The sequence below is a fragment of the Lampetra fluviatilis genome, chromosome 7, assembly GCF_964198595.1.
Source record: "Lampetra fluviatilis chromosome 7, kcLamFluv1.1, whole genome shotgun sequence".
Lineage (NCBI taxonomy): Eukaryota > Metazoa > Chordata > Hyperoartia > Petromyzontiformes > Petromyzontidae > Lampetra > Lampetra fluviatilis.
This window is the reverse complement of record NC_136281.1, coordinates 13,221,986-13,244,726: the sequence shown is the minus strand read 5'-3', so window position 1 is coordinate 13,244,726 and position 22,741 is coordinate 13,221,986. Positions and strand designations below refer to the sequence as shown.

Sequence of the window (22,741 nt, the reverse complement as noted above, 5' to 3'; positions counted from 1 at the left end):
TATCCGAGATGGTAATACGGTGCCGCCTATGTATCCCCAGCGCTGATATTTACGACAGCTCACCAGATATCAAGTCTTCAGGCTGAGTCGACCTATAGGAAAGGTCCAGGACCGGTTTTGATATTCGCCACCGATGTTGGCCGCGAGCGGGTTCGCGGTGCAGTGCCGCTGACCGCTGCGCCACCGCTCCCCCGCGTCTCGTGGGGTACGCAAGCAACGCACGTGGGCAGCGGCTCGCGATTTTTAATCAGCCTCCACCTCTATGTATGCATGCATGCACGAACACAGTACGTTGAACTTCTTTCGCACCGCACGTAGCCAGCCGTGCTGTCCGGAGATGCGGACGAATCCTCTTTGCGTCATCGCGCGTGGGACCACGTTCAGAAATCACGGTGCGGCGTGCGGCGTGTAACGACTTACAATATAGATTTTTTTTTTTTATTGAACAGACAACACTTGGTAAAACATAGAAAGGCGCATCGCGGCCGATCATCAACATCGATGGAGGAGTGGGCACAGTGCCGAATACGTATACGGTATATCGATACATATTTGTTTATTTTTTGCTTGTTTTGTTTTACTGACAAGTCTCGTTTTGTTGTTGTTGTTGTTGTCGGCCATCATCGCGTCGTGCAATGACAGGGCGCTTCAAAGAAATGTGAATACTTCGGAGAATTTGCAACAATACCACGAGAATTGTGTCGCCGTGCTCTGGAGACGACCTGGAGAAGATTCCAGGCGCGCGTTGACAATGATGGCGAGCAAGTGGAGACTTTTTGAAGCTATTCACATCACATTTGTCATCATCCATAATAGAGGTGTTTTTGTATGCATACATACATGTGTCGGGTGGTGGCGGGTTTAACGACACTGCATATTTACGCGATCTAACCAAAAAGACCTCTTATGGATGATATTGGTCGCGAAAGCCGACGTCTTAAGCAGATTTGTTATCACGTTGCAATGTATATTAGCCGTTCTATTTATCCATTAAAAACGATAGTTCCATATAAGTGTCAACTTTTTTTTTTTGAAGCACCCCTGTATTTACAGCGAGCGGCGAATCACCCCCGTGGCCGAGAAAAAAAAGTCGCACAACCACCCGGAGTGGTGGTGTCCCATCACTCCGCCTCCTCCCCCCCACACACACACTGGGGAGCCACCACCCAAGAGGGTTCCCCATCACACGACAGACACGCGGATTGTGTTTCGCTTTCCTCCGAGCAGGGATTGTATAATTCTAGATTTGAAGCTTTCGTGACTGCAAGGATTCATACTCTTAGTTCTTTCGGTAAAGTCACGTAGGTCAGATTTGAAACACGGCAAAATTCTTCCGCCGTTGCCGATCATTGCTACAACGCGGTGGGCTCTCATGAGATTGTTTTCTCCGAGACTAAGGTGCTCTGCAAACCCTCTGGCTACCATCAAAGGTTTGTACACGAAGCCATTCAGATATACAAACACAGACATAATTTCAACCGTGATGATCGGTACAAACTTAGTAATCATTGGAAAGATGTTATCAACCATGCAAAAAAGATTTAATTACACATTGTTGGACCATCTTATCTGACAGGCACTATTTTACTTTACCGAGTGTTAACATCCCTAACGTTTAACAGTACTCTCTTTATTGTCAGCCAACATTGGTATAAACATGGGCATTTTCTTTCCTTTCCTATTATGTACATCCACAGTGACTTGCGCACAAACACGTCCTTGACCTCGACCACGAGTACCCCGTCCCTCTGTTAGCCCCCCCCCTCCTGATACTTTCCATTCATTGGCTACCACATTCTGATAAGCCCCTCCCCCCCCTCCTCCCTTAACTGGTACTTAAGAGCTTACACCTTGAATCCATCCCTTACTTGATGCAGCAAATCTGGCTGTGACGGTCCACCTGATGACGGAGACTTGTGTTGCCTCCGAAACGTCGTGATTTTATTGTTTTATTTTAATTTTAATTTCATTTTTTACCTACGTGACTTTACCGAAAGAACTAAGAGCAGGGATTGTATAGCCAGATTGAGTGACAGACGTGACTAACGGGGGCGTGATTTTGACGTGTGCAGGCACAGGTCATCGGGCTGATGTTAACACAGAAACTCACTACACCTGTGTTTTGTTTGGTTGTTGCTTGTTGTTGAGATATACGTACGCGTGTTGGACTTCTTTCGCACTGTACGTAGCCAACCGTACTAATCGGATGTGCCGGGAGAAGGACAACAAACTCCGCTTAAATGTTTCACGGATTCACACCAGAGATTCTATCGCATCGCAAATATTGCACGCGAAATGAATCGCAACCTGCCCAAAAACATAGAAATATATATTCATGAATCGAATCGTGATCCCGAATCTTGTCAATTAATCGATTTGTGGCAGTGCTGATTCGTTACATCCCTAATCATACTGCACTATTGCGTGGGGTTTCTCGGTTGTGCTGTGTAGCTCTGCTGTATGTTTTCGTGTCGTTAACTACTAGCTAATTACACTATGAGACATCTCCTTTACCAGTGACAAAATATAGTAGTAGGTTTTTACCCTTTAAACTGGTACAAAACTGACACCTTTATACAAGGCATCATGTTTGCAATAACCACAACACAAGTAGTCAAAATGCAAACAAAAAGAAACAACTCTGATAATGATAATAATATGCACTGTCCTTGAAGGTGTGCGAGTGTGGACCAATCAACTTCAAGGACAGTGCATATTATTATCATTATCAGAGTTGTTTCTTTTTGTTTGCATTTTGACTACTTGTGTTGTGGTTATTGCAAACATGATGCCTTGTATAAAGGTGTCAGTTTTGTACCAGTTTTAAGGGTAAAAACCTATTACTATACTAGCTAATTGTTATTTATTTTACTACGTCGAAGGCCTACTGAGCTGTATAGCTCTTTTTCAGAAGCGACCTGGCCACTAAAGATCGTTCAACGAAGTGCCTTATCACGTGGAAATGTACAGCGGCCAAATACTCTAAACGCACGTTTCTAAATGTGGAGGGGAAACCCGGAGGACCCGGAGAAAAATCAACGCGACCACGGGGAGAACGCGCAAACTCCAAATATACAGCAGGCGTCAGGGTCGAGATCGAACCCACGACCTCCTGTATACCAGTCAAGGTAGTTAACATCTCGGTATGATGTCGTTTAGCGCCACGTGCTGGGAACTTCTTCCTTCCATCGTGATTGTCACATCATAATAATCACCATGAAGAAGAATGTCCTAGTACTTGGGACGAAACGTCCGAAATAATCTTCCAGCGCGTCGAGCGAACCGTGGGAAATCATCATGCCAGACACAGAGCTCAACAGACGGGCAGATCACAAGAAACCCGGCCCGCCCATCAGTGAACTCTTCTCAACAAACGCGAAAGATTTGGACGCTCCGCGTGCTACGATCCACGTGTGCAGCTGCGTTCTATTGTGACGCAAGTCACCACGTGGGGTCTGTAGATGTACAAACAACAGTAGCGGTGAACTAGAGAGACCAACAGACTCACAACAAACACGTGGCTACGGCCATGGGGATATTGTAGAGGTGGGGGTACGAGAAGGCCCTTGCACCCTCCCCCACACTGTTTATCAAGGGGGCGGGGCGGGAAGCTATACCAACCATATGCTGGTCCCTCTTAATTAAGAGCCTTAATGAGCTCGCTTAGTTACTCGACACGGACCCCCCATGGTGAATGTTCTGCCCCCCCCCTCCATCTAACCTTCACAACTTCAAAATTGTCCCCACGCGCCTGGCACTACCAACAGCTGCACCGCACAACGTGGTCAGAGACGACTAATTATGCACAGAAGAACACACACACGTAGGGCCACCAGACACAACACGACACACACACACATATGCACATCATATCACGTACGGTTACACAACGAACGCAACAAAGCACGGTGACTGGGCACGATGATAGATTGCTTTTTTTTGTTTTGCTCAAAGATGCCAGGTGCCAAAAAAACACGAACAAATTGCTCTTATCTTGGAGATAGTCGTGGTGGTTGTTGTTGGCCCATTTGTGGACACCTAATCAGCGCCGTCCCTTGGGTGCACGGCGAATTGGGGCGACCGCCCCGGGCCCCGCGCTTTGGGGGACATCGGGGGGGCCCACATGGTGTGAGGTTTGCCCCGGGGCCCCACACCCCGCCCCCCTCCCATATGGACGGCCTTGACTCTAATAAAATATAATTTTAAAGGCGATTTGGACCCTCACCTTGTGAAATGAAACAATATATATAGACAAGAGATAGAGAGAGAACTGCGTAGCGAGATGAGAAAAGAGAGATGCAGACACGATAGAGTTGAGATAGATTATATACATTCACATTTAAATGTCAATTATGTTATGTTGATTCGGTTTTGAATTCGAGATGATATTTGGTTGAGAGAGAGACATGAGGAGGAGGAGGAGAAGAAGGAGGAGGGATAGGAGGTGTTCATTGGCCATGGCTGATAATTATGAATCTCAACAGTGAGACCAAAAAAAATAACCCCAACCAAAGTCTCTAATCCACGGCGCGGTGATAAATTTCCCTGCGAGCTGAATTATTCGGGAGAATCGATCAGAGGAGACTCTATCAAGATAAGAGCGGTTTGTGTGTATTTGGGGTCGAGGCTTCCTGTATAATCAGCCTTCGCGGCAGCCGGCCCAGAACCTCCAGCCACCCCAGCGTCACTGAGGGGCCCTCCTCGCTCGAGCGAGCCAGCCAGCCAGCCATCATCGATTGACTTCACCACTCTATTTAAATCGACACTCCTTTATTTCAGCAGTCTATCCCGAAACATCGTCACGCCGCCCTGCGGCCACGTGGTTCTCTCTGTCCGCCTGTAACCAGCGCTTAATTGTGAGCCGGAGTTGTCCCGGGCTGAGCTACGGAAACTAACTCCCAGCTTTCGGAGGGATAAGTGAAGGGAGGTTGGGGGGGGGTCTGGGAAGTGGTGGGGAGGGAGGAAGCGGGGGCGCTAGAAATGTTCCATGAGCAATTAAGCCGTGGTCTGTATACGTGGCACAAACAACGTGCAGTGTAGTCCAGACTTGCACCCCCACAAAGACAAAGATCGCCCGTATAGCCTTAACAGACTGTTCGGGCAAGTACTGTTAGCGAGAACCTATGAAGGCCGGCACGGCACACGAGGGGGTGGGTGGCCAGCACCACGCCCGGCCGCCTTTGTCTCACTAGTGGCGATGTGTACACGCTGCACCAGGTACCCATTTGAGGCTGAGTCAACCTGGGTGTTGGCCGCGAGCGGGAATCGAACTCGCATGGCCGGGTTCGTAGCGCAGTTCGCTGACCGCTACACTACCGCTCCCCCCCCCCGACACCCCCTCAACCACCATCACCCCCCTAACACCCTTAAACTTGCAGGCGTGGGGGAGCCTCACGCCTCGCGAGCCGAACGCAGCCCGCGACTTTCATCTCAGACGACCCGCATCCCCGTAAGGCTCCGAGGACGATGCGTAACCCGTCACTGCAAGCATCTTCGACGGCACCACTCGAGTACCGTGAAGGGTGACATCTGGACCTGGTAACACCGTGTCCCTCATTGTTCACGCGCTCGGTCACCTTATTTACATGTCGCGCTATTACCGGATAACGCCCAGGTGCGCGCGTGTGTGCGCGTGTGGCTCCCGCAAAAGGAAACTGAAGGTCCCCGTTGGGCCCTTTCAAACGAGATGAGAGCGGAGGGGCCATCACCCCCCACCCCCAGCCCTTCCCACTAATAAAGCAATCTCGTCATCAGGGTGGCAGGAGCCGAACGACTTGACGTTAACAGTACACTCACAATCTACGAATGCTTATTATTTACACGTACCAAATTTATCGTTAGAATTGTGTCCACGGTCCGACGAGTTTAAACGTGTCGTGTCACTTATAGAGGATGCCAAGGGCAACGTCGCTCAACGGAGAGGCCGCTGTAGCCGAGGGGGTTAATGCCATCTGAGGTGACGAGTCGTTAAACGAAACCCGCTCGTGTGTCTATCCCCTCGGCTACAGCGACTCCTATTTAAATGCCTTACCTCAGCAGCCCCCACCTCATGCCCTCCCCCACCAACTCAATTAATCTTGGAGTCACCTATCTCCTCCAGCTGCCGCCTCATCCCATCCCACGTGAACGCCTCGATTTAAAAGGCTCCAACTACCCCCCCCTCCCCCCCACTTTAATTGATTCCAGGGAAATGCGCCGTCCGGTTGCCCCATTGATAAATCATGAGCACTGAGCGAGCGTGAAATACCACAGCGCATTTCCTGCGCTCAGCGCCCGGGTCGAGAGCTACGGAGTTACGGGATTTGTGTGCCCAATGTACTCCAAGCGTTCCACGGGTCCTACGACGCCACTAGGCAATCACACGAACACCACTAGGTAATCACACAGTGCCACGAGGTAATCACACAGTGCCACTAGGCAATCACACAGTGCGACTAGGCAATCACACAGTGCCACTAGGCAGTGACAACACAAACCCCGCGCTGCTCTGTGCCACCGTCAGGCCTAAACAAAAAAACCACGTGCGTGCGTGCGCCTATGTCTGTGTGACGCTCAGAACAACGAGCAGCGCGCCCGGGTCGATAAAACACAGTGAGTTGGTACATCTGCCTGTCATCTCCACGCAGTTTCACCCGTAACACCTGGGCGTGTCCCGTAACTTCCTACAAACGAGCCAATTTCGCGTGGCCTCAAAGGGCACCCAGCCTGGCACTAGTGCGGCGTTGCAACGTCGCCACCACTTAGAGTTGCGAATGCATGGGCGTGTTCGCTTCAACAACAACTTATGAACGCTGGGACATGTACACATGGCGCGTGAGGATATATGTTTTGTCAAGAAGATGCTGCTTGGATTTTTTTTGAACGCTCATCAACGCCATGATGACAGCAGCTTCCTGTTTTGGCTTCTCTAAGATGAAACGAGTCACAATGGGTTCGACTTCACGTGATCCTGCTATTCAGTTGATCATTTGCCATTTAAAAAATAAATCCATCCTACTTGCTGTACTGTGATACCTTACAGTCGCAGCCTAAATGCCCTACGGGTCGATGTCTTTACGTTCACGACTCTCATACCTGGGCGATCCACCTGCCCGACCTCGACAAAGCGAGCATCGTCATCATCATCGTCACCATCGTCATCATCGTCACCACGCACATTCATTCTAGCGACAACATTTCACGGCAACTGAAGCCTGCAAGACGTGACGGGCTCAACGGCAGTCTTGGAGTTAACGCCACGCGGGTTTCACTCCGGGTACAGGACACAGACGGAAATTGTCATTGACGAGAAGGCGTCTTCCAGGAGGGCATCACTCGCAGAAAGCGGTGCATCACCTTGTGTCAGAGGTCCTTTCAAGGTCCTTGCAAAGTTGCCGTCTCATCCACACTCGGCGGGCGATGCACCTTCTCGCGTGCACTGCTACACGGGGCGGCGTTTGTCGCATCGGCAATGAAACCGAACAAAGTAGCTCACGGTCAGAGTTGTAATTTGCCAAATGATTTTTTATTTATTTTATTTTTATTAATTTGTATTAATTTTGATGTTTTACCTACGTGACTTTACCGAAAAAAAACCTAAGAATATGAATCCTTGCAGTCACGAATACTTCAAATTTAGAATTATTGCCAAATGAAGTGACCGCAGTTCAGCACGATGAGGATTTTTGTTGTTGTTGTTGCAGTCGTTTGTTGACCTGGCTGAGACCATGAACTCACAACCCCTGAGCAACCCCCGTTTAATCGCAAGGGGCTGAAGCCCGAATCCGAATCTCAGCATCTCAGAGATGCTGGCTTAGCGTCTCTGACCTCTGAGCAATCTGATTCACGAATTAATTCCCGACTTCCTCAGCCATAAGCCAGATACTCGTTTGTTTTCTTTCTTTCGTAACTCCATCAACGCAACACTACATTGTGAATATGCACAGACCTTTTGTCAATCCACGCTGTGTCGGTCACGGGGGGGAGGGGGGGGTTGATCATACTTCACCACGCTGGTCAATTCAGGTTCGTGGAGCCGAGAGCCCCGTGACCGTTTCAGATATCGCTCGCTACTGACGTCAGCCATACGCCGGTAATCGAACTCAGGTGGCCGCGTCCGTAGCGCAGTTCACTTACCACTAACACCACATTATATACAGTTATATACATCGCTTTAAATGACCTGTCTTGCGTGAACGGCAGACTAGGTAAAGGCCCCTTGGCCGAAACGTCTATTTTTCTAAGTCAAAATAATTATTTTAAAAAAATACACGATGTCTCTATCGGATGTGTTGCGGGACGCTTTGCGATAAACAACAGCGCTGCTCGCTTGATATGCGTAGGGGGGCAAGGGGATTGTCACTGACAGTCATTACAGAAGTACAGTCGCCCACAGCGATGATGATGATGATGGTTATATTGATGATGATGTCAATGCTCTACTTGTGATGTACACGCCCGCTTGGTCGTGACCACTGGGTTTGCAATGTGAAGAAGGCGACACATATATACCCACTTGGATTAAAATGCGCGTGTTCATACCCCGCGCAATAATTATCTGCTGTCCAGTGTACAATTATTTTACTAGAAAGAAAACTGAACACCAGGCTAGCGCGAGTGTTTGTTCTGGGTTTGAGAGGGATGTTTTAAAGGCTTCCAAAAAAACATTTTCATCCGGCTTATCGTTCTTTCACCAAACCTCCGTTTACGCAAAATCCAAAAAAGAATAATCAGCGATACTAATACAAAACACACGCAGGTAACGATTGTAAACACGACTAAAAACGATCTCTATAATTACAACTTCACCTCCTCCTGTACACCCCTATCCACCTCCTCTTCCTCCATCACCACCACCACCATCTCGCGGCGTCAACAACAACAACAACCGGATCACAACAGCCGCCACCATTTCGCACCACTGTCGTGGCCGACTCTCGTGCCGTTCCCACGTGCAGTCAACAAACCAGCCCGCAGTCTCTCGCCGACAGTCCACGTGGACTGTCGGCGCCTGCGCGCGCGGCACGCGGAGTGCCTTTGCGGGCGAGTAGATTTGCTGCTCGACGCTTTAATGCGAAACGGCGATCACCTTTCGGTCTGTCAGTCTCTTCGTGCGTGCGTGCTGTGTGGGTCAGTGTTTTTGTTGTTTGCGTGTGTGTGTGAGAGAGAGTGAGAGAGCCACGCGCGCGCGCACTCGCACGGAGGCGCGGGATGACGGAGAGAGAAGACCCCGGGATAAACGCGACCGTGGGATGAGTGCTCCTCGCTACGGGCCGCAGACTCCTTCCTCCTCCTCCTCATCCTCCTCCTCCTCTTCATCATCATCATCATCTCCTTCGTCTTGATCCACTTCCTCCTCATCTCCTTCCCCTACTTCCTCAAACTCAACCCCCTCCTCCTCCTCCTCCTCATCTTCCTCTTCCTCCTCCATGGAAACGCACGCCTCCATCCCGCGCGCTCCCGCCTGCGTGACGCCTTCTGTGAGAAACGAGACAAAGAGACAACCCGGTACAGCTGAGAGACGTTGCATAGCCGGTACAGTGAGAGACGTTGTCGACCGAGATTCTACACGGCGCGTCGTATGCGCTGTGCGGTACGCGCCATACACAGGCTACTGCTGCCGGTATCCACACGGCCGTTATACTGTGCTAATCTCGCCAACAGAAGTACAGCAACTGGTTCGTGAACCCATCTGTGTGGCGCTTCGAGTTTTTTTTCCTTCGTATGCGTTGGTGGGGATTTCCCCGCGTACCCTGCTTAAAATAGGAAAAAAAGTGGCTGTACTCTACGTGCGAAAACGAACGCTGGATAATTTGGGTCAGCCTGAAGGTCTGATTCTCGATCGACTCGTGTCGATCATCATCAGTGAAGCAAGTAAGTCGCGTCCCGTGAAGCGTGACTCTCACGCCGATAGAAGCAGACAACGCCGGCTACCGGCTACTGGTAAGACTCTGCACGGACTCGATTTGGCGACTTAACGGGGCCTCCTGTGGCCACTTAGCCTCACATCTCTTACCCCCAAAACTCCCCGTCCGCTCCGCTCCATCTTCACGTGGATCCACCAACTCCAGAGCCGCGTGGCTATCTTCGTCTGGTTCCATCGACGTGACCGCAGCAGTGTCATCGCGATCATCTGGAACCTCTTTCATATCATCATCTCTATCATCATCAACATCATCGTCTTCACCGCCACCACCACCACCAGCTTGGGATTTCCCCTTTATGTTTTCTGCGAAGACCTCTCCATCATCATCATCAGCAGCAGCTTCATCGTCACCACCGTCATCATCATCATCGTCGTCCTCCTCTTTGACCATGAGGTGGGCAGGAGGCCACATGAGCTCCCCACTCTCCGCTGGCTCCGCGGGGTCAAGGCTGGACACCACTATCTCCGGGCCGTGGCTAGAGCCAGAGTCGGGGTCAAGGTCGGCAGCAGCGGCAGAGTTCATGTCGAGGTCAATCACGAGTTCGAGGACACGGCCCGCGGCTGAATTCGTCTGCCGGCAGAACCCGGCAGCCGGAGTCGAGATCGATTCCTCGACGCGTCCCGGAGTTGAGCGGCCCGGGTCGGGACTCGAACCGGGGTGTTGATGGAGGTCGGACGAGGAGGCGAGGCTCAGGGCGAGGCACGGGGGCCACCGGAGTTCTCCGCTCTCCACCACCGCGTCGTCGGCGTCTAGGACGATGCAGGGCAGCGCCGCGCCAGCCCCGGGCTCCGGCTCCACCTTCTCCGGGAAAATCTGGTAACGGGGAGTCAGGGCAGGCAGGCAGGCAGGCAGTCATCGTTATCATCGTTACCATCAGTAGAGGTACATTCACAGCTGGGCGGAGGAAGGCCTTCCCCCTAACGCCGCCGTCTCCGGCAATCTCTCATCAATCCACCCGGCATCCGCTGCTCACCAGCTGATTTCATGGCTCCATCCTCGCGCCGAAGTCCCCCAAAAATATCCGCCGAGTTCGTCTGAATTCGTGTTCTCCGCTGTCCACTATCGCTACGTTTCCATCTTACATCTCCCCCCCCCCCGCCGCCGCCTCTTACATCCCTCTCATCTCAAGACGCATCTGTGCTGTCTCCATGGCTCTCTCTCTCTCGCTACGCCTGCATGTTGCCGACAACATTTCATCCTCTGCATCTCGCCTGCATCTCTCGCGTCGCCGTCATTACGTGTCCATTCTCTGCACGGATCCTGCCCGTGCCGGTCGAGGCGTTCGTATTGAAATCCATTGGACAGAAAAGGCCCGCTCAGAAATCATTTACGCTCGGCGCCCTCAATTGGCTCGGACCACCGCAGGTGCAATTGAACCGCCTGCACACTCGAGGAAGAAATCTCTCGGAGGGAATTGCTCAGGACGATATTCATCTTTGCCCGGATCCACGTTTCTCCCCCAAATGACCCCCCCCCCCGCTCCCACCTTCACCCGAAACACAATTACTTCCTCTTTGTTTCCCCGCGAATCTCATGAGAAAGAATCTGCCCGTCTCGCTCCTTGCAGCGCGTCTTGAGATGCGCTCCCACTCAGCCTTTTTTGTAAACGCAAGTCGACATTGATTTGATACGTATCTAGGCTGTGGGTGGTTGTATGTATATAGGTGAGATTGGGGGGGGGGGGGGGGCAGGGGGGTGGTGGTGGTGGTTAGCGCATTGAGCTACATGGCCAGTGACGCGAGATCGATTCCGCTTTCACGGCCAATATCAGTGACGAAAATCCGAACCGGTCGTGGGTCTCCCCTAGGTCGACTTCACCTAGTGCGGCGTGTAAACATCAGAACGGTTGGCTACGTACGGTGCGAAAGAAGTTGAACATACGTACACCGGGAAGACAAAGGCGGTCGGGCGTGTTTCGAGCCACTCCCTCGTGTGCCGAGTCGGCCTTCATCGGTGCTACTCGCTAACAGCACTTGTCCCGACAGTCTGTTAAGGCTATACGGGGGGGGGCTCTTTCTCTGGTGTGTGAGTGTATACTGGATGCCAGTGTGTTTGTATTGAGTGTGTGTGATGATGATGATGAAGGTGAGAGCACCTGGCCGCTCTGCGCGGGACCCGGCGAGAGGGACATCGCCTCCACCGCATCGGCGCACGCGACCACCACCACCTCGCTCACGTGCGCTTCAGTCATCATCTGTGGCAAAGACAAAGGTTGCCCGTATAGCCGATCACGGGCTGTCGGGGCAAGTGCTCCCAGCGAGCAGCAACCAAGGCCGGCGCGCACCCGCAAACGGCGATGATGATTATTCGATTGATGTTCACGTAGTTTTGTTGATGATACGTATTGTCCATAACGAAGATGGTTTTGATCGATGATTGCTGCACCTGTGGTTCAGAAAGGCGGGCATTCACGAAGAAAATGGAACAAACACGTAAGAGTGCACACACAAAGAGGCACGCGAGAGCCAGAATGATGAACACGTCGACGAGAGAACATGAGAGAGTTACATAGAAGGCACACAACGCTGACTGTGAAGAAAAGTAAGCGAGCGTGTGGACAGAACGCGTCGCTGGAAGCGACGATGGTCGAGACTAACGACGGATTGGCAGCCAAAGGCGAGCAACACGTGCAAGGCGCTGGGCTGGATCGTGATGGCCACGACGTGGGGGAGGCCTTCATCCAGCAGTGGATAGATCGCCGCTCGCGGTAACCCGAGCAAAAGTTGTTTTATTAATGTACGATCATGTTAGGATTTGATGCTGCCCGTAATTATGATGATGTGGATGATGCTGTTAATATGATGATCAATCTGATTGACGGTAATGATTGACAATGATGTTTATAATAATTTTGATTGACGGTGATGATATAGCTGGTGTTTAAAATCAAAGTGGTGCCCTGCTCTAATGAGCATTGACGCGGTACTCATCTCTTCTTTACAGCCCCGAGCCAATTCTGGTAATTCCACATTCACATGGCGGGGGAGAGTTTGGTCGTAGGACAACCACTGTTGAGTTCTCGACAAAGTTTCACTCATCCTCTCGACCCCGTGGGGATAATGGATCACCTCCACAACCAGGATTTGAACTCGCGAGCCATCTGATCACAAGCCGCTTGCTTTCTACTGCTGAGCCACTTGGCCGGATTCGCTGCTGTTGCTGATGTAGAGCAACGTGACAACAACGGCGATGACAGTGGTGGCGGTAGCATTTTTGTTTTATTTGTGAAAACATTCAAACGTCAGCCGTTCAAAGCGCATGAGCCGGAGGGGTTGTGTGGTTTTGTTGTTGCTCTGCGCGTGGCAATGGGATTTTGATGATTAAGTCGCTGCCGATTGTTTCTGTGTAATAATTATCTGGGCAGTCATTCAGCGCCCCCCCCCCCACCTACCCCCGCAAGTACCTTGGAATCGCGGCCCCGGCGATAAGGGGGGGGGGGGTTAAAGTGGGTCAGCGTGAGCCCCAACTTCAATCGAACGGAGCGCCGCACGAAACAACGAAGGGGGAACATGCTCTTTGGGTATTTCGGTAAAGTCACGTGGGTTCAGCAGTTCCACTGCTGGATTATATAGTTTTGTTCCTGCCTGAGAACGACCGCTTGTGTTGCGATCGAAACGTCGTGATTGATTGTATGTTTCTACCTACGTGACTTTACCGAAAGAAGCAAAGAATTTGGACCCCTGCAGTCACGAAAGCTTCAAATCAAGATTGAACGAAGGGGCACATTAAACGGCCCGCGCGCGGCCATCAAGGCCTCTCTCGACAAGAGATGTGGCCACAATTCCAAGTGGCGTTATATTCGCAGCGCGGCGCGACAGCTGCGGGACTTATGGTGATGGATGGTAAATGAATGCGGACAGCGCTTTCTCGTCTCGTTACATAAAGGACATCAAACTGGCGGCCTCGGACCCGGCTTCGATGCCTCCCCCGCACTCACCCCGTTAGCCCCCCCCCTCTCCCCCCTCCCCTACCATCCGCGCCATCTGATGGATCAATTCGAACCCCTTTCTGTAAACGCTGTGCACTGAAGAAGGGGCATCGCCCAAAACGTCGCCCGTTATATATGTTTAAAATTCCTTTTAAGGCCACAGTGTTGAGGTTTTTTGTTTGTTAACATGTATTGTTGTTTGTGCGCCAGTGCCAACGCTGCTGCCGCATCACCAATTTATTAGAAAAATTAAGTCGGAGCCTCTCATTCGAATCAGGATGATAGAATCGCGTCATTGCCACTCTCGGGCAGTGCCCACGGGTTCCACGCAAAGATTCAAGAGCGCTTGTCCGCCGAAAGCCCCTGGAGGCACCGATGCAGCAGTCGGCGATTGTGGAAGTACACAACTGATGATTCCTAACAACGACGAAACCGGTACACAGCTTGCTGCCCCATTGTCCCCATGCCGTGGGGGGGGGGGGGGCCCTGAGTGGGGGGCCCTGAGTTTTGACTCTCTGGAGTCGGTGCCCCAAACCCAAAGCCGCGTGGCGTGGGTGCAGTGCCCACGCGGAGTTTGTGATGCCACCACCCCCGTCATGCGAGACATGACGGGTGGAGCAGCCTTGTGGTTGTCCCAATCAAGACTTTCGCTATTTTAGAGCAGCGGTCACTAAACATTTCGCGGACACGCCGCTCGTAGTTTGAAATTGTACATTTCCTTCGTGAGGATGTTTATTAGTGATCGCATTTTCTGCGGGTCCCCAGCAGCAGTTAGTACATAGTCACATAGTCACTTTAAGATGTTTTCTTGTTCATGTTTTTAGTTTGTTGCGGTTGCACCCGATTCAAGAGCCGAATGGCTCACAGGGCTATACCTAATAAATAAACTTGAAGCAGTCGGTGATCCGCGGGCCACAGATTGGGAACCGCTGGTATAGAGGCCACCCTTGGCGTGGATTACCACTGACTGAGAACTCGGTTCAGCGAGTGTCTGGTTCCTGTGTATGTGTGTAAGCATGTTGAACTTCTTTCGCTCCATACGTAGCCAACCGTGCCAATCGGAGGTGCGCACGGGAGGAAAGATCAACAAAAGCGCACGGCTCTGGCTGACGAACAACTGAGCTGCGTGTGTCTGGTTCGTACGTATAAACGTGTGTAGGCATGTTGAACTTCTTTCGCTCCATACGTAGCCAACCGTGCCAATCGGAGGTGCGCGCGAGGGAGAGAGTTTCAACAAACTCGCAGTGTGGAGCTGCGTGCGTCTGTGCCTGCATGTTGCCGCGCAGAAAAGGCGAAACTTTGGTAACGAGTGAAAAGAAAGAGCGAAACGACTTCAAAGCGACCGAGGCGCGTGTTTGCGGTTTTCCGTGGTGATCACTGACATGAATACAATTCGTTTAGTTATTAATTAGTGTACTTTGCGTAACATTTCATGTTTTGCCTGTTACTCAATAGCTACTATTAATTAACTAACGATTCATGAGCCAATAAAAAAAACTGGTCATCGGAATATTTTTTTTAAAATGTATCAGGCCCCATGCTGTTAAGTGCAGTCTCCAACTTATTATTATCCACCGTCTCTCTTACGTGCTTTGCAGAAAGATGACTACTTGAAACGTCGTGCTCTTTATATACAGCATATGGTTGTTTTGTTTCCTTTCAAGGCCAGAGTGTTCTTGGCGAATCTATTGAGTGCTTTGTTGATTATTTTATTGTCATCCAGGACAATTGCAACTCGAGTGGGACAGCACAAGCCGCAGAGCCCGAGGTGAGTGCTGTAGCTACAAGAGCCACCATATCATCATGATCAGCCATGGTCAATCCACTTCTGGCTGAATGGTCTCTCTAAACCTCTGACCCCTCCGACGTCTTATGTCAGTAATACAAAGATCCCCCGTATAGCCTTGAACAGACCGTTGGGGCAAGTGCTGTTAGCGAGTAGCGCCATGGAAGGCAAGACCACAGCTCACGAGGGGATGGGTGGCCAGCACCACGCCCGGCCACCTTCGTCTCCCTAGTGGCGATGCTTACACACCGCACCAGATCGTGAGGCTGGGAATCGAACCCGGGTGGCCGGGTCCGTGGCGCGGTGCACTCGACCACAATGCTCCACGGCCGATCTGCTGTTAACGCTCCACCTACAGCGCCGACACACGAGCTGCATTTTGTCGCTCCATCTCCATGGTCCGCGTCCTCTGGAACGCGTTCCATCCCTTGGCCGCTACTCCGTTATTATTGTTGACCATCTGCCCTCAATCCCTCCTAGCCACGAGGAGCCCTGCGCAAGCGCGCTGTGTACTTGTATCGAGTATCCTGTGGACGGCCAAGAATTGGCTAACTGATGTCGATTCTAACGATGTTCTGGAAAGGCTAAACAGAGTCGATGCTTAATATCTAAAGATATCCGCAAAGCAGAATTTAACGATTTATGTTTTTACCTTAAAATGTACAGCCCGGAGATTCATTCGTTTTTTTACTCTGAGGGCAGGCTCAGCGTAAAGTTTTTATATTTTTCTAAGTCTAGCGCTAAACACTTTCATATATACGATGCAATCAGTGAACTCCGCACCTGCGGTTGAGTACGTGCGGTGCGAAAGAAGTTCAACACACACAGGTACCAAGTGAGCCTTGCGTGTCAACATCCTCATGGAGTTGGCCAATGTCAACGTGGTGTCCTGCTCAAATGAGCATTGAAGCGATGCTCATCTCCTGTATACAGCCCTGAGCGAGCACTGGTAATTCCACATTCCGATGGCGGAGGCGAGGGGGGGGGATGGTGGGAGTCTGTCCATAGGATAGCGACTCCTTACTTCACCACAAAGCAGTTCGAGTTTATCGACCCCCCTCCCCTCTCCCCCAGCATGATGGGCTGAGTCAGCCCCTCCCGATTTGAACTCGGAACCCTCCGAACGCGAGCCGCTCGCTGTACCACTAAGCCACCTGCAAGGTCGGTTACGCTCGCGTGTACAGAGGGCAGGTTCCGTGAACCCATTGCTGTCCACTCAACAACGATCAGAATATCAACAATATCAACAACAACAACCATAACGTCATCGTCAATAACAGAAAAACTACAACTGCATCGACAACATGAATCCACATCAAAATCAATCGTCACAGCCAGCATTGTGAACAACAACAACAACAACAGCAGCAGCAAGTGGAACAACAGTGGCGAACACAGTGATGAGTGGCGAGCGACGACAATCACGGCCGACGATGGTGGCTCTTTGATTGGGTGAAGATGAACATCGAGCGGTCGGAGAGTTGCGTGCTCACCATCGTGTCGACCTCGCTCGTGCGCAGAGCGCCACTCAGCCTCGTCCCGGCCCGCAGGGGACGGCGCGCATCCCTCGGAAGAGCAACGTGTCGTGACCTCCTCCTCCTCCTCTCAATCCTCCTCCCGATGATTCTTTGTTGAGCTTCCTACTCTAGCGATGCCCCTCCTCTCAATCCTCGCGATGCTCTACTGATCTTTCTACACTCAAATCGTCTTCCTATAGAACTCAAAATCTATCGGTCCTCCTGCTGATGTTTTTTCTGCAATTATCTTCCTTTTGACTTTAGCCTCCTGGTCCTGGAGCTCCTCCGTGTCCCGCTGCTGTTGTTGTTGCGCCTCCTCTTTATCCTCCTTTATTCTTTTCTCGATTCCTCCTCCTCCCGCAGCCCCCTCCACGCTGCTCCTCGCCACCTCGAACACGGAGCGGCTCAGAGTGGACAGACGACGTGCAGAGCAGGGGTGGAATTCGAGTGATGGTGACGATCACTTCTGATGATGATGATGATGATATAGGATGATGCTAATAAGTGGGGGGACAGAATAGGGGTGATATTTTCCTTAACAGGAACTTAATATTGCAGTGACGATTTTAAGAATTTTGATTTATGATTTAACGATAATTTGATTGATGATGATGCAAAGTGGGGAGTCAGAAGCAGTGTTGACGTTAGAGTTAGGGACGAGGCTTACAATCCAGTGACCACGATGACAATAATATCAACGATGATGATTTCGAATTAATGATGATGGTCTGAACCTATAAGCCGGGATTTGAGGGATGATCTGAAACCCGCTGTTGCGATGCAGGGGGGGAGGGGGGGGGGGTCCCGGAGCTCAGCCGCACATGCGGAGTTATGCTGCTGCTGCTGCTGCCGCTGCGTGAGGGTGCCGGAGTGAGTGTCTCGTTGCGGGACAAGCGGCCGCAGCATCAGAGGACCCTGAATTAGCTTTTTGATGCTGTCTCCTAGCAACGGATGACGCAGGTGATGCGATGCGGAGAGTGGTGGGGGACGAATCGTCGAGGGGGGGGGGGGCGGGGGGGTGCGCATGCGCACGAGATGCCAGCGAACGCACGTGGACTGGCTTCATTCATCCATTACTCTGACCCTACAACCATTCATGTGATGACGTGTTCATTTATTCGCTGGATGCATCGACGCCCCTGGATATGAATCGAGTGTGTCCGCTTCGTCAAATGATTGCGCCGAACTCCAATCGGCTGGAACGCACCGGGTCCTACGATGTTCGGTGCTTGCGAGGCGGTGACGGGTGAGAAGTTGCCCAAGCTCGAGTATCACTCGCGACACCAGTGCGGTGCACAGAGAGAGAGACGGAGAGAGACGGAGGGAGAGATATGGAGGAGAGAGGAAGTGGGGGTGGGGGGCGTACCGAGAGTGGAAGCGTGCTTCGTGAGCGCGACTCGTCGTGTTTCTTGCCCCTGCGAGTCTCGGGAAGTCACCCACCACCCTCCCCCTGCTTCGTGCGCGTTTAAGCTAAACCCGCGCATACCTGTGCACACATGTGCACGTGTACACCTGTGCACGTGTACACCTGTGCACGTGCACACTTATGCACGTGCACACCTGTGCACGTGTACACCTGTGCACGCGCATACCTGTACACGTGTACACCTGCACACGTGCACACCTGTGCACACCTGTGCACGTGTACACCTGTGCACGTGTACACCTGTGCACGTGTACACCTGTGCACGTGTACACCTGCACACGTGCACACCTGTGCACACCTATGCACGTGTACACCTGTGCACGTGTACACCTGTGCACGTGTACACCTGCACACGTGCACACCTGTGCACACCTGTGCACGTGTACACCTGTGCACGTGTACACCTGTGCACGTGTACACCTGCACACGTGCACACCTGTGCACGTGTACATCTGTGCACGCGCATACCTGTACATGTGTACACCTGCACACGTGCACACCTGTGCACACCTGTGCACGGGTACACCTGTACACGTGTAAACCTGCACACGTGCACACCTGTGCACACCTATGCACGTGTACACCTGTGCACGTGTACACCTGTGCACGTGTACACCTGCACACGTGCACACCTGTGCACACCTGTGCACGTGTACACCTGTGCACGTGTACACCTGTGCACGTGTACACCTGCACACGTGCACACCTGTGCACGTGTACACCTGTGCACGCGCATACCTGTACACGTGTACACCTGCACACGTGCACACCTGTGCACACCTGTGCACAGGTACACCTGTACACGTGTAAACCTGCACACGTGCACACCTGTGCACACCTATGCACGTGTACACCTGTACACGTGTAAACCTGCACACGTGCACACCTGTGCACACCTGTGCACGTGTACACCTGTGCACGTGTATACCTGTACACGTGTACACCTGCACACGTGCACACCTGTGCACACCTGTGCACGGGTACACCTGTACACGTGTAAACCTGCACACGTGCACACCTGTGCACACCTGTGCACACCTGTGCACACCTGTGCCCGTGTACATCTGTGCACGCGCATACCTGTACATGTGTACACCTGCACACGTGCACACCTGTGCACACCTGTGCACGGGTACACCTGTACACGTGTAAACCTGCACACGTGCACACCTGTGCACACCTATGCACGTGTACACCTGTGCACGTGTACACCTGTGCACGTGTACACCTGCACACGTGCACACCTGTGCACACCTGTGCACGTGTACACCTGTGCACGTGTACACCTGTGCACGTGTACACCTGCGCACGTGCACACCTGTGCACGTGTACACCTGTGCACGCGCATACCTGTACACGTGTACACCTGCACACGTGCACACCTGTGCACACCTGTGCACAGGTACACCTGTACACGTGTAAACCTGCACACGTGCACACCTGTGCACACCTATGCACGTGTACACCTGTACACGTGTAAACCTGCACACGTGCACACCTGTGCACACCTGTGCACGTGTACACCTGTGCACGTGTATACCTGTACACGTGTACACCTGCACACGTGCACACCTGTGCACACCTGTGCACGGGTACACCTGTACACGTGTAAACCTGCACACGTGCACACCTGTGCACACCTGTGCACACCTGTGCACACCTGTGCACGTGTACACCTGTGCACGTGTACACCTGTGCACGTGCACACCTGTGCACGCGCATACCTTGCGAAGTCTCGTCAAGGACCATTGACCGCCACGCACAACTGCGGTCAATCCTCGCAGCGGCGGATTTTTGGCTGCCGGCCATCGAACGCACGCGGCCACCGCATCGCGCGGCGCTTTCAGATGCGTTTCTGCGGCCATCTGGAACGCTCTTCCCTTCCGATATTAGGAAGCCACTGGAGTTGTTCACTTTTAAATTTAGATTGAAAACTAATTTCCTTATAACTGCTTCTTGTGTTTAGTGTGTTGTCCCCCCCCCCCGCACCACTGGTTCGCACGGTTGGCTACGTACGGTGCGAAAGAAGTTCAACACACACACATACGTCGGTATTCATCTCGACGCCTGCAGGCTGTGTAGGCGGAGCGGTGGCGCTGTGGTGAGCGCACTGCACTGCGAACCCAGCGACCTCAGGTTTGTTTACCGGTCGCGGCTAAGATGAGTGGCGGGTGGACTGGTCATAATCTGCACGGGGAGGGGAAGCCTTCATTCAGCAGTGGATTGATACTGATATGGAGAGATGTCCCGATGCGTCTATTTATTGATTAAGATCGATCCTTAAACTCACGATACATGACGTTCTAAATCGTGTGTGTGTGTGATTTGCAACATCTTCATCATTAAAGTCGTTTCCATCGTCGACGTCGTCTCTACGACCTCCGTGACCTTCACCACTACCCCACCAACACTGCCACCACCGCAATGGGGGCATCGTCACTGATGAGACATCTCCAGCCCCCCTCCCATCATCCCCCCTCCCCCCGGCCCCTTCCACTCGGCCCCCCCTCCACCCACGAACCCCGTCTCTGCTTTTATTTTCTTTAATTTTTTGGTAGACGAAGCGCGGAGTTTGCGGGATGTGATGCATGGGAGAACGCGCACACCGGCGGCATACAAAACACACACACACAAACACACACACGCACACACAAAACACACACACGCACACACACACACGCACACACAAAACACACACACACAAACACACACACACGCACACACAAAACACACACACACACGGGGAGAGAGAGGGGGGAGACTGAGAGATAGTGAGAGAGGAGGAATGGAGGGAGGGTGAGATGGAGGGGGATGGGGAGAGGGGTTATGGAGACAGGGGACGGAGGGAAGGAGAGATGGAGGGGGTGAGAGGGATGGAGGGAAGGCGGGCGGGGGGTGGGGATGGAAGAGGATGGAGGGAGGGCTGGGGGGGAGAGACGGTGGGGGATGGAGACAGAGAGGGAGGGAGAAAGGGAGAGATGGGGGAGGAGGAGGAGGAGGTAAAAAAAGAGCAAGTGGGGAGAGAGTGAAAGAGAAAAGAATGACGCGAGACACAGGAGGGTGAGGCCGTGCGAGAGAGCTGGAGATGGAGGGAGATGGAGGGAGGGAGATTGAGGGAGGGAGAGGGAGGGTATGATATCCCTGGCGACCCAGACAGCTACAGGCAGCGTCTTTGTCGTGTGCGTATCTGTGCGAAGCGGTGTCGCAATGGTTAGCGAAACGGCGCTATGAACCCGACGACCTGACTCCGATCCGCGACCACGGCTGACATCAGTGGCGAGTGCTGTCCGAGCGAGTCCAGGGCCTCGCTCAGGTCGATTCAGTCTGAAGTGAGCAACCTGGGGGGGGGGAGACAAAGGCGGCCGGGCGTGGTGGTGCTTACCACACCACCTCCCTTGAGGGAGTAGTAGGGGAGCGGTAGTGTAGCGGTTAGCGCGCTGCGCTACCAACCCCGGCTGCCCGGGTTCGATTCCTGCACCGGTCTGGGGCCTCCCTTAGGTTGACTCGGCCTTAAATGAGTACCTGGTGCGTTGTGTAAACATCGCCATAGGTGCTCGCTGACCACACTTGCCCAAACAGTCAGTGTACGCCACACGGGGGATCATCGTGTATGTTTGAACTTCAGTCGCACCGTACATTGCCAGCCGTGCTAATCGGAGGTGCGGCCACCCGAGTTCGATTCCCGCTCACGGTCAACACCAGTGACGATTATCTGAACCGGTTCTGGTCTTCCCCTAGGTCTACTCAACCTTAAATTACTACCTGGTGCGCTGTGTATAAAAAAGGTAACGCCACGGGGGGAGACAAAGGCGGTCGGGCGTGGTTGCTGGCCACCCACCCTCTCGTGTGCCGTGCCGGCCTTCATAGGTGCTCGCTAACAGCACTTGCCCAAACAGTCTGTTAAGGCTATACGGGGGATTTTTGTCTTTGTAAGTGTGCGCACACCAGCCGAGTTAATCCGCACCGCCTCCTCGTAGAAAACCTCCAGCGGGGAGACGGAGCGATGGAATCAGCCCGAGGTGCAGGTGCTAGAGATGGATTGCTGCATCGCAGGATCGTGAGAGATGGCGATGGCTTCGGGCAGACCTTCATCCAGCAGTGGATGGATCGTTGCTGCTGCTGATGATGATGACTATGATGTACGTGTGTGCATAAACAAATCACTGCCGTTCGCCACGA

At 52.4% G+C, this 22,741-nt stretch overlaps 1 protein-coding gene across 3 annotated transcripts; it reads right to left on the bottom strand.

Moving 5' to 3' along the window:
* Positions 1–6,380: 6,380 nt before the first annotated feature.
* LOC144933595 (uncharacterized) lies at positions 6,381–18,019 on the bottom strand. 3 transcript variants are annotated; one of them, XM_078858564.1, is made up of 4 exons: positions 17,113–18,017; positions 12,001–12,099; positions 9,995–10,718; positions 7,140–9,453 (listed from the first exon to the last, which is right to left on the bottom strand). In XM_078858564.1, exons 1-4 carry the CDS (start codon positions 17,113–17,115, stop codon positions 9,245–9,247), a joined length of 1,035 nt encoding a protein of 344 aa, XP_078714690.1. In that variant the 5' UTR covers positions 17,116–18,017; the 3' UTR covers positions 7,140–9,244. The 3 variants fall into 3 exon arrangements, with proteins under 3 accessions (XP_078714691.1, XP_078714690.1, XP_078714689.1); XM_078858563.1 differs by having other exon boundaries at positions 7,140–9,456; positions 17,113–18,016; XM_078858565.1 differs by lacking the exon at positions 12,001–12,099 and having other exon boundaries at positions 6,381–9,456; positions 17,113–18,019.
* Between the last annotated feature and the right edge of the window lie 4,722 nt (positions 18,020–22,741).

Coding starts and splice junctions, on each gene's coding strand:
- LOC144933595 (XM_078858563.1), bottom strand. Junction 10,719..12,000: donor GTCCCGCGCAGAGCGGCCAG/GTGCTCTCACCT, acceptor CCCCGTTACCAG/ATTTTCCCGGAGAAGGTGGA. Junction 9,457..9,994: donor GCGGACGGGGAGTTTTGGGG/GTAAGAGATGTG, acceptor CGTTTCTCACAG/AAGGCGTCACGCAGGCGGGA.